The sequence below is a fragment of the Tupaia chinensis genome, unplaced genomic scaffold, assembly GCF_000334495.1.
Source record: "Tupaia chinensis unplaced genomic scaffold, TupChi_1.0 Scaffold000098_2, whole genome shotgun sequence".
Taxonomy (NCBI): Eukaryota; Metazoa; Chordata; class Mammalia; order Scandentia; family Tupaiidae; genus Tupaia; species Tupaia belangeri.
This window is the reverse complement of record NW_006159561.1, coordinates 2,837,701-2,850,040: the sequence shown is the minus strand read 5'-3', so window position 1 is coordinate 2,850,040 and position 12,340 is coordinate 2,837,701. Positions and strand designations below refer to the sequence as shown.

At 37.4% G+C, this 12,340-nt stretch overlaps 1 protein-coding gene across 1 annotated transcript in view; it reads left to right on the top strand.

The window, feature by feature from the left end:
- DCC (DCC netrin 1 receptor) overlaps positions 1–12,340 on the top strand; it is a 521,919-nt gene that overhangs the window by 2,551 nt on the left and 507,028 nt on the right. Inside the window, exon 2 of the mRNA XM_027769938.1 lies at positions 371–491. Coding sequence (XP_027625739.1) covers positions 371–491 — 121 coding nt within the window. The remainder of the gene's footprint in view (positions 1–370; positions 492–12,340) is intronic.

The following is a 12,340-nucleotide window of genomic DNA, read 5'->3' as shown; positions in this document are numbered from 1 at the left end:
CCTGAGCTTCCACTAACAACAAATGAAGGAATGAGTTTTCTTTAGTGCTAATCTTTATTTCTTCCCTTCCTCATGAAAGATGTTTCTGTTGACCACTTATTTAAATGTCGAGGATGATATATATTGCTGTGAGCATATTTTTCATTGCTGAACTTGGCTGATTTTATATCAACCCATGAGTTCAGAAAAAAGTATAGGGCATATGTGACATTCCTCAGGTGGCATAGGACATATCCAGGAGACTGAGAACTCTCATGTCCTCTGATCATGTTTCTTCTGTGACATTTTATTAAACTTTTGTCAATGTTCATTTTGTCACCTTGTTTTATTGCTTTTTAAAATATCTCACCTCTTTCATTCTTCTCCCTAGGGAGGAAGCAACTTACGGATCCTTGGGGTAGTAAAGTCAGATGAAGGTTTTTATCAGTGCGTGGCAGAAAATGAGGCTGGAAATTCCCAGGCCAGTGCACAGCTCATTGTCCCTAAGCCTGGTAAGATGATGGTGACTGTTCTGATACCTGTGATTACAATTATGCATGGTCCATTTGTTTTCTTTATCCCTCAAAGTCAACATGAAATTCTTTAACTAATCAATGAATGCATTTGTATATTGATGATATGTTCCTTCTAGCAAGTTGTTTCTCTATATATTATTTTTTTATATACACACACACACACATATATATATAAATAAAATTTCAATGAGTAAAAGTCCGCATAAACAAAAGAGTCTCTGGTTTTCAGGACACTAGCCACTAAATTATTATCTTCTCTCACTTTTGTGGTGTTTTTTTCCCCAGAGATCTATATAAATATAAAATATAATATATGGTATATGCATGTATTTTAGTGATATATGTATATACACACATATATGTATATGTGAAGACTACATGATCTATAATCTCCAATTCATAGAAACTAGCAAAAAATGGAAATAACTACTTGAAAATAAATCTGTTTTTGTCTTAAATAAATTTTGATAAAATACCCTATTCTATTGTAAGTGATAAAGTTTTTGTTTTGTATTGTAGTCTTTGGGAGGTTTAATATGCTGGTGTTTTGAAAACTAGCATAGACCTATATTAGGCCTATTATATAATATTCTCAAAATAGTCTAGCTCCTGCCAGGGAGGAAAAATAAACAAATAAACAAATAAGAGCAAAACAAAGGAGAAGAACAAATTGATTAGCTGCTCTGAAATGGTTAACACTAAAGAAGGTTAAAAAAATTCATTTTTTAAAAAGCAAGAACTGAACAGTTGTTTCTATAGATCCAAATACTTTGAAATGCTAATACCTCCTATAAAAGGCTTTCATATCATCTATTTCTTATATAGATTTATACTCTTTTATGCTGGTTTTCTTGTTCTCAACATGGTTCACTCTTGTTTTAATCTTTCCCTGCAGTGAGTTTAAGAGAAAGTAACTGAAATATATGAGACCTAATCTTTTTTTGGCTTTTATCATTTAAAATATGTCTAAGTCCTTATATTTTATGCACTCATTGGTAATTATTTGAAGACTCTTATAATAATGCTCACAAGTTGACTTTCTCTTTTTTTCTTGGTTGAATTTAAAAACAACAATAGCAACAGAAACAGCTATAGTACTACAGTCCCAAATGACCAAAGGAATTGTCTAGGAATTAAGAGGGACAATTAACTTTCATTTGAGATTGCTGATTTCTCTGATGGACTGGTTTTTTTCCCCTTCATTTGATGTGCTGTAAGTGTTAATGTAACTTAATTTGTGTGACTGAGTACATGCTCTTCTAATGGAGAGGTAAAAGAAAAGAAAACTCTAAAATTCGGATCTCTAATGTGAGTCATGTATTTCAAACAACGCCATGTCATTAGTAACAGCAATATGGCCATATTTAAACTAATACTGGATGCTACGCAAGGCACGAACAAGGGAATTCTCTCATAGTTAACCTTGATTTTCAGCCACGACCATAAAATGCAAGAGAAGTAACCCCATATTCCTAAAGGAGATATGAGCTATATCCTCTGACCAAAGCCCCAGTGATCAACCCTCTCAAATGCCCACAGGAATAGAGGATTCTTTCAAGTGCTGAAATTCAAAGGAGTAGGGGATGTCATGGTATTTTCCCTCCCCACAAGCCAAGTTGTGGAGATACTGGAGAAATCTCCTTGGGCAGTTCATGGGGAAGGGAAATGAGGAAGGCTTCTGGGTGCATGTGTATACATTACTGAGAAATGATTGCAAAGTAAGGGAAATGAGGCCTAACCTGGTGGTGCAGTCAGAAGTACCAAACCGAACTGCAGTGCTGAAGGCCACATGGCCAACCTCGGGTGTGGATCCTCAAGTCAGATTGAAAATATTCCAGGTTAATGCTTAGGTACCCAAGAACCTAACGAGATGGATGGCCAGGGAAAGGGGACCTCAGTTTGAAGAGACCCTGTTAAAAGTGCTTCTCTCTTTGTCTCTGTCATGTTCTTACATGTGTTCTCTATCATGAATATATATTTTTTTTAATTGGAAAATGGTTAACTTAGTCCATCTGAAAATTGGAGCCACCCACAATGCAAGGAGAAAAGCTGTGAGACGGCAGTGGGGGAAAGATGCTTTATTTCACCTTCAGAAGAATAACAATGTGAGTCCATTTGGAGAAAGTGCTGAAGTTTTCTTGACAGAACCTGCCCAAGAAGCCTTCAGTTGAGGGTTCCCCCCAGAAACTAAGAGGGCACTGCCAGAGGTAGAAGCTACGGAGCTCCTGCAGGTCAGCCAGACAATGCCTTGATAACTTCAGGAAGGAGTCAGTGAGGAGATTTCTAAAGTTGGAGTGGGAGGAGGTAGCCCAAGAATGCACAAAACTACCCTACAATAAAGAGGCATGCAGATGCCTCCCGTAATTGTGGATTTGTTTGTTTGTTTGTTTGTTTGTTTGTTTTGAGAGGTTTTCGCTATAGGGTGCATGCGCTCGCCAGACAGACAGAGAGACACAGAGAGACAGAAAGCGAGAAATCACCCCCCCAGGGGGGATGGCCACACCGCAATCCCTTCTCCTCCATTCTCCTCTCGGGATCTTGGGCACGCACGCACATGCACCCGGCGTGAGTTTTAAGCCACCGGATCTGGGACGTGAACCACGGTCGACTACGTGGGAATCTAGTGACATAGCCATTACGCTAACTGCTGGTTCCCCGTAATTGTGGATTTTTGAGAGCACAGGCTTTGTCTTTTGGCCTTTGGAATCCCTCCTCCCCTTTCTGTCCCTGGAGAAGTCCTAAGTGGAAGGGAAGAAATGGCCGTTAGAGACTGTTACCACAGATGCCAGATAGTCCAACTATTCTCTTCCCTATTTTTGGTCTCAGGCCTACTTTGGGAAATGGGGAGAAAGTTTAAGTTGAATATTTGCTTTGATCTAGCTCTCACGTGTGTGTGTGTGTGTGTGTGTTGTTATTGGATAGGTTGTTTGTTTGCTTAGTTTTATTTTATAAAACCTCAAGATAAGTCTTTTAAAATACTTTTAAATGACCCCAGGGCCAGAGGATGGGCCCAAGTTGTGATCAGGGGAGGGAAGACATCTGGCAGAGTATATTTGGAAATGGATGACAAGAGAAAAATAAAGTTGTTTCCTTTTAGTACTCCAGTAGTTCAGCTCATTCAATAAAACAGTTATGGACATTCAATTTCACATATCCCAGGAAGCTCTCATTTCAACAGGTAGCCTTTACTAGTGGTATTGCATTCCATTTGGGCCCTAATTTCATTTAGCTCTGTGTAACCATAAAGGAATAAGGTGTTCCTCTGTGGAAATGTCATTTACCTCCTTACTGGAACCAGCCTAGGAGAATCTTGATAATTCAATCTTTTTCCATATACATGGAAGAGTGTTGTCAGTGGATTTTACACTTTTTGTCAGTGCTTATTGTATTTGGCATTGGATTAGAAAGAAAGTAAAAGAAAATGAGGATAAAAATCTGAAAGCATGATAGAACACCATTGTGACTGTCTTACCGTTCCCTCTTATAAATGATGGATTGCTTTTTCCTGGCTATTTAATCAGGTCTTCAAATAATGCCACTCCAATTCCTCAGAGATGTAGCATAGGACACATGCACAGATGGTACAGAGGCCAGCTATAAATATAAATTAAGCAATGAGCCTGACCACGGTGGGAAGAACATAGCCCTCTCTGTTTAAGCTTTGACAATAAACGGTCACCATATATTTTGAGGCACATTGTTTGTCCCCATTGCCCAGCTGTTCAGCTTTGGCCTGTCCACAGACTTGTGGCTAAGAGTTACTCTTGGCAACCATCACAATCTGCTTCTAACTGAAGTACAGACAATGACCCATTTGAGTCAGTGTTCATTGATGGTGGATATTTACATAAGCCTAATGAAGTTTCAACACAGTCTTTCATATATAGTTAGCTATTCCCTCTTTAACAATTAGTGGCTTAGAAAATAAAGCAAATATAATCTACTAAATTAAATTGAGTTAATGACTTGTTTCTCCATAAAGTAAGTGTAGGAAAAATATTTGAAATATCTACACTATAAAATGTGAAATATGTACATGGTTGCCTATCAAGATCAGGGAGGTCAATGGCATTTTAAAAAATCATTATAGTAATACTATAGAAGGCTCTATCAATACTAGTGTATAGTCAACTGCCTGCCTCTCTATATATCTAACACACACACATATTCGTACTCAGAAGATAACCTCTTGCACACTTAAGACTTTGCATATACACCATAACTATTTGTCCATATTATATAAATAGTAATGAAAGCAAGTTGAACTGATTTATATCACTTGTATTGTCTCCTTTAAGATCCATGGACAGGGTTTTATTATTGTTGCTGTTGATGGTGTTTTTTCTCATTAATCATGAGGCGAGGAGTTGGAAGTTGGTGGGAGCTGTTATTGATCTCCCTCTCTTTGGCTCTTTGTCTCTCCCTGGTAAGTGCCCACATCCTTTGGGGAGGTGAGTCTTTCCAAATGGAAGAGATTAACTGTGGCTTCAAGTCCACTTGTCAGTGAGTAACTTGGCAGAAGTATGTTTTCAATGTGTTAGGTGTCATCAGAAGACATTTCAAAAACCAGAGTTAAAAACAGTAAGCGATAAGTTAGGATCCCATTGATACAGAGGATGCTAGTGAATTAATTACCCAAGGCACCATCTAGTAAACTGGCATGTGAGAAGTGATTAAGAAGATTATTTGGTAGGTGCGTAGGGAAGTTAGCAATTATCTACTGCTATGGAGAGAGAAAAACAGGCAGAAACAAAAGATAAAATATATTTAATATATCAGTTTTCTCCGAGTTGGTTATCTTGATTCCAGCTATAGAGTGGTGTTCAGATTTCTGACGGTGACTACCATGGAAAGGCCCTGAAAATAACTGACTACAGAGCAGGGGAGCTAAAGGTCGCAGAACTGGGACTGCACCTATGCTTGGGGTGTATGTAATTTGAAATGTGTTTTGTTTAATGGAAGCAAGATATGAAGACAGAATTGAGTTAGCATGGGAAGATATGTTGTATTAACCATATTCTACCATGAGCAAAAGGGTAATGGTACAAATCCATACAATCACAAATAGAATAAATATCATAATAGATATTCACCAAAATGTAGATTTGCTTGGGCAAAATACCAACCCATGCCTTCTGCACAAAAAATAAATATGAATGTGTATCTTATGCTAATGTTGAATATTTTCTAATGCTAGTTGTATTTTTTTCCTTCAACCCCCGGTAACAGTATACAGTGTCATTGTTGAACAGGACAGGTATTGGTTAGACATTTGTAAAACTGAGAACTTTAATCTTTAACTGTCTTCTCCTGGAAAAGATTACTGATTACAAGTGATGTGGAATTTTATACATTTTATTAAGGCAGTGTATCATATAGCCTGGAAATAGCAACAGAGTTAAAAATCTCATCATGAATGTCAAAGTATAAAATCAGAAGTCTTTCAGATCTGGTTTTGTGAGTTGTTCATTATCAATATGAGAATATCAAATGGACAAGAGAGATATCCAAACACATACTCATACATAATTGTGTATTAGCTGTAATTAGTTATATTGTTCTTTTATTAATTGGCTCTTACATAGTAACTTCACTGGGATTCAGTGGGAAACATTGAAAAATTACACAGTTAGTCTTAACATTTCAAGAACTATTTGGATTTAATTTGTCAGTATAATAGCACCTAAGTAATTATGTAAGAGGGAATGTAACTGAAGCTAAACTTGATGTACTTCTTAATCTGATATTACTCACTGGTGGTCAATTTAGTTGAATTTTTGTCACAATATGAAAAGAGTTACTCTGATTTGAATGCTTAATTAAAGTTAGTGTGGGATCAAATTGTTCCTGGCACTCTGTAAAGATTTGGAAGAGCCAGTTCCATGTACTAGATAGACTAACATGTTATTGGACACAAACTAGAAAATAAATCATTATACAATTTTCTCACAAAAACTGAGATGCTCATTAAAACTACATTTTTTTAAAGTTTACTTCTTTCATGGGAGTGAGGGACGGGGGGGGATTTAAAAATAGAGAGATAAAGACAGGCACTTCAACAGAGTCTCATTCAGCACCCTAGTTGCCCCCATCACCACCACCAAGCCTGCCTTTTCAAGGAGGATCACATGCTGGCATGTACAGGTCAACTGGGAAACCAAATCTTCAGGCAGGATCACATGCTGGCATGTATAGGTCAACTGGGAAACCAAATGAATGACTTTCTGTATAGTTCCAGCATTGCTTGAGGAATGCATTATTGCTGCATAACCAAGTTGACCCCAGGCTACAAAATATCCCCTTAGAGTTTCATCGTTGACTCTAAATGAACAAAAATACAACTTAGTATTTTCAAAGCATATTTCCATTGTGTGATATAACAACTCCTAGGTTTCCCTATAATTTTGTATTACTTTAATTGTAGCTTAAAAGATACAAAACTAGGGTTTTCAAAGTGTCATTTATTTATTTATTTGGAGAGTTTTATGCTGTAGGGCATGTGCGCTCCCCAGAAAGACAGAGAAAGACAGAGAGACAGAAAGCGAGAAATCATTCCCCAGAGAGGATGGCCGTGCCACAATTCCTTCTCCTCCATTCTCTCTCTCTTGAGCACCTAAGTACACATGACTGGCTTGAGTTTAAGCCACCAGGTCCGGGATTCGAACCGTGATCGACTACATGGGAATCCAATGACATAGCCATTACGCTAACTGCTGGTCTCTCAAAGTGGCTTTGAACTTCATATGTGGCCATAAATCTATTAGTTGAAATATTAATTTTACTTGCAAAGGTAAAAATAAAAATAAAGAGAAAGTATAAGCTAAGATCTTTGCTTTTATTTTCTACCTCAAAGTCTCCCTTCCTTTAGAAAATGATGAAATGCAAAGTAACACTTTCTCTGAGCAGTTCATTGAGGCCTAAGTTTAGCATAAATCTATCATTGATCTTTTTTTTTTTTTTTTTTTTGGAGGTTTTCGCTATAGGGCACGTGCGCTCGCCAGACAGACAGAGAGAGACAGAGAGACAGAAAGTGAGAAATCACCCCCAGGGGGGATGGTCACCACAATCCTTTTTTCTCCATTCTCCTCTCGGGATCTTGGGCATGCACGCACACGTGCCCGGCGTGAGTTTTAAGCCACCGGGTCCGGGACACGAACCACGGTTGACTACGTGGGAATCCAGTGACATAGCCATTACACTAACTGCTGGTTCCCTATCATTGATCTTTGATCATATAGTATTCCCCTAGTATATAAGATGTGTCCTTATTCAGTTTCCTTACAGAGATATAAAGATATGTTGGAGCATAGAATTTATTTGTGAACAGATTCTTAGACAATATTGCCTAACCTTCCTAAGTCTCTACTTTTTTCAGTTGTAAAATGCAGTAGATAATTGTCTCAGAGATTTAGTGCAATAAATGTATAACAAAGAGATTTACAGGCTGTAAATTGCTACACACAGGTTATTTTAAAATCATCTATTGGTTTTGTTTAGTCTCAAGAAAAACAGAAGATATTGATTGGAAAAGATAAGATAGTAGGGTTTTTGTATTACATTATTCCATCCTCCAAGAAAATAATTAATAAACAAATTCTTCCTTCACTGGCATTGCCCCTTCAGAGTTTAAGTTGTTAGCCCCATAGACAGGCTTAAGGGAAAAGTTCTGTCTCAAAATGACTGCTAGTGGAAAGGTTTGCAGCAAGGTTTGAAATATCAGTTTAATGACTTGCTCATTCCAGTTTTATGTAGGCAGAGGTTTCTCAGCAAATAAAGGCTTGTCATTCACCTTGTCCTTCATTCAGCATGTGCTTCAAGTGGGAAGCCAGCTCAGTGCTAATCAAGAGAATATGGCTATATAGCAGACTTTGAAATTAGAAATGAATTCCACAGTAATATGAAGTATACTGAGACTCATGGTAACTATAAATCCATACAGTGTGGAAAACTCAAGAGAATCCTACATAGCAATCATATTTTACCTCAGTGGTAAACATATCAGAGTATTATCCTCTTTTTTTGTTTGTTTAAACTGTCTCTCTAAAAATAAATAAATAAATAAAAGCTGTCTCTATGGAGGAAAAGTAGAACTAACCGTGTTTATTTTTACATTAAACCCAAAGGATCTTGCATTTGTTCCTTTTACCTGTAAATCACCATGTAATGATAGGTGTATGTGTGTATCCATGAAATATATATATATATATATATATGTGTGTGTGTGTGTGTGTGTGTGTGTGTGTGTGTATAAATGCACACACACACACATATACATATGTACACACATACACTGCATATATGGTAGGTGACCTGGTGTGCCGATGTTCTGCCTATTGGGAAAAATTCTCTTTAGCACTTTCTGTCAGGACTATCCCTAAATGAGTCTGTAGTGTAGCAGATGAAAAACAAGGGGTTCTGGGTCCCTGCTGCTTGTGCCTGATGCCAAGTATAACATTTTCATCTTATTATGAATTGATCATTGTTCTTAGTCCACAGTTAGTTGATAACAGAAATATCGATGCTGGACAATTTGTAAAGAATAGGGGTATATTTGCCTTACAATTCTGGTGACTAAAAGTCCAAAGGTGTAGAGCTGGTGTCAGGCTGGCCTTTGGTGCTGTGTTACAACATAGCTGACAGGAGAGAAGATGGTGGGTGCAGGCAAAGAGAGAGACAGAGAGAGAGAGACCTAGAGAGACCTAGAGACAGCCATCTTCCTTTAATAACAACCTAGTCTCAGAAGGACTTATTCTTTCTCATGAGAGCTAAAAATTAATCTTGTCCTGTGACACAGTATAAATTTTGATTCATGTTCATTCTTGAGGGTGATACCTCTATGATCTAAACACTCCCTCATTCATTCTCCCCTCTTAAGGATCTTACCAACTCCCAAGCTATTACAACTGGGTACCAAATTCCAAAACATGAACCTTAGGAGGACAAACAATTTTACAAATGATAGCATTATTGGTCTCAGCTACCCTTAAGACTTGGTATGTTTCTAAGAACACAGCTCTTGGTGAGCGATTCTGCCCAGTCAGTCAGTTGATTATCTATGATTGGATTATCTTCCCTAACATGGTCCAGGACTCTGCTAGAGCCGTTTTATAAATGGTGTATACTCTATGCTGCAGAGGACATGACTTTGTTATAGGACTCTAAGGGTTTATATTGTAATCCCACTCTTGGGGCTTGCCATCCTCTCCATAAATATGTTTTTTTTCTTACATCAATACCCCTAATACTATAGTGGTTGTTGGTTTTTATTAAATCTGTTAGGTAGAGCCACATGATCTATATCCTGAACCTTCTACACAACCTGTTTCTACTCTGGACACCCAACTCATAGATGGACAGCTTTTACATTATTCAGTAACTAGGTGAGAACAGGATAGGCTGCTGAAATTCCTAAATGTCTGAAAGGCATTGTGATTCATTATTAGTGTTTGAATGAATGGGATATAATCATCTGTCCTCATTTGTAGTACATGTCTTTCCATGTCCCAAATCCCAGGGCCCCTAAAATCTATACTGTTATAATGGGCTATTTTATCTTCCTAGGTCTTATCTCCCACCCTCTAGTGCATATGTGTTTTACTTAAGTTGTCCATACATTTGCCATTTCTTGCTCAACTGGTTTGATTAACATGGTGTTACCAATATATATAATGATCAAATGGAATATGCTGCAATGTATTTGGATGGTCTAGGTCTCTTTGGATTATATTAAGACAGAACATGGTGGAGTTAACATAGCTCTGGGGCATGACTGTAAATGAATAGTGATTTTCTGTTCCAGTGAATGAGAATTTTTTTATTATCCTTCCTTATAGGAATGAGAAAGAACATATCACTATGGCTAAATATGTTTTACTGGAGGTCATATTAATCTGCTTTATCAAAATTATAGCTTTTGGCATAGCAGCGGCAAATGGGAACTACATTTAGCTGTTTGTGTTTGCTGTCTTCTAGGATTTGTCTAGTTTTTATAAGGACCAGGTTGGTCAATTAAATTAGAATGGGCTAGGAATTACTGTTTTTTTGAGCTTAAAATATGACACCACCTCTGCCATTCCCCCGACATGTTATAGTGATAACTAAAAACACCTACTATATTATTTGTAATTTTTAGATCAGAATATGTGGATACAAGGAGCATCAAGCAATAATTAATATAGACCCATTGTTGGTGGCCAGGTAGGAGCTCACTGAACTGTAAGCCTCATTTGTAACACATGTTTTTCCACATGTCCAATTGCAGGTTCAGATCCTAAGTTGACCTGAAAACATGCCAGGTCCACAAAAGCCCAAGATCCTGATTAGTTGGACGGCTAGGGGAAGGGGATGATGAAACCCTGTTGTGTGTGCCTGTCTGTCTCTTTCTCTGTTACTCATGTGCACATGCTCTTTCATGAATATAATAAATAAACTTTAATAAAACCACTCAATATAAACAAAAGCATATTAGGAGTTTTAGAAGTATAATTTTTCCTTTGACTTCAGCCCCCAAATAAAATACTTAAAACATTTTCTGCCCCTTAACATGTCTGAAAGTTCTTAGGGAACAAAGCTTCTGTATTTTGGTATATGTGTGGTTTTTTTCTGTTTTCCAGAGGGCCTGTGTGCTCTCCAGAGAGACAGAGACAGAGAGAGAGGGGGAGGGAGAAAGCATCCCCCAGTGGGCATGATCATGCCTCAATCCCTTCTCCATTTCTCCATCTTGTTTGAATTTGGCATGCATGCATAAATGCACATTGTGTTTTTCTTTTTTCTTTTTTACTCTATTAAAATACTGAGTTTATTTCACGTGTATATTTTTGTCTACCCACCATTTCCATGTCTGACCACCACTACTACCGTGTCGTATCATAACATTCCATACATACGTAAAAACAAGCAGAGGGAGGAGTTCTATCTTTAAAAACTAAACAGGCATTTGGACAACACATTCTTGGCAATGGAATCTGGAAAACATTTATCAAACACACTAGGGAAAGTTCTCACTCTGCATTATAAAAAGTACAGCTAGATATCAACTTACAGAAATGAAATTCGATGGAAAATTTTAACAAACTGTTTAAACTGTTTTCTTAAAGAGACTTCCTTCACTGCCAGAGATCTTGAATAGCCTTCTGATCAATTATCTGGAAGCAATTCTTGACATAATTGATGAACTTGGCTTCCACTTTGGGAAGAAAACTACCTTTTTCTATACTTGCTTGCATTTTTGTTTTAATGTCTTCTACAGAACTAGATCCTTTTGGTGTTTTAGGAGTTTTTTCCTGTTTTTTTAAATGATTCTTGAAATTTTGATCTTGGCGTTGATGGTTTTGAGTCTTTTCCTTTCTGGTTTGATTTTTGAGCATTTTTGCCAGGAGTATCTCGTATAGATTTCTTCACTGGAGCTTTTTCTTCTGTTTCCTCGTCTTCAAAATCATCATCATCTTCTTCATCATCATCATCTTTATCAGCAGCAAGTTTTACAGATTGCTTTCCAGATATACTTAAGAGTTTCACATCCTCTTCCTCTTTTCTTCTTCTGACTTTGCATCTTCTTCCACAGCCACTAAGTGCAGTCAACTAATATGCATAGGCCCTTCAACCTTAAGACCACAGGTGGTGTTATTTCAAAGTCTCCAAGGGAAACCATTGGCTGTACATTTTCAGTGTTGCCAGTGTTACTTTATTTGGACTGCCTTCATTATCCATTGTCTCTGCTTCAACAACGTGCAATTCATCCTTTTCACCAGCCCCTAAACCGACTGTTCTTAACGATAACTGGTGTGCATTTTCATCATTATCCACTTAGAAATGATCATCTTTGT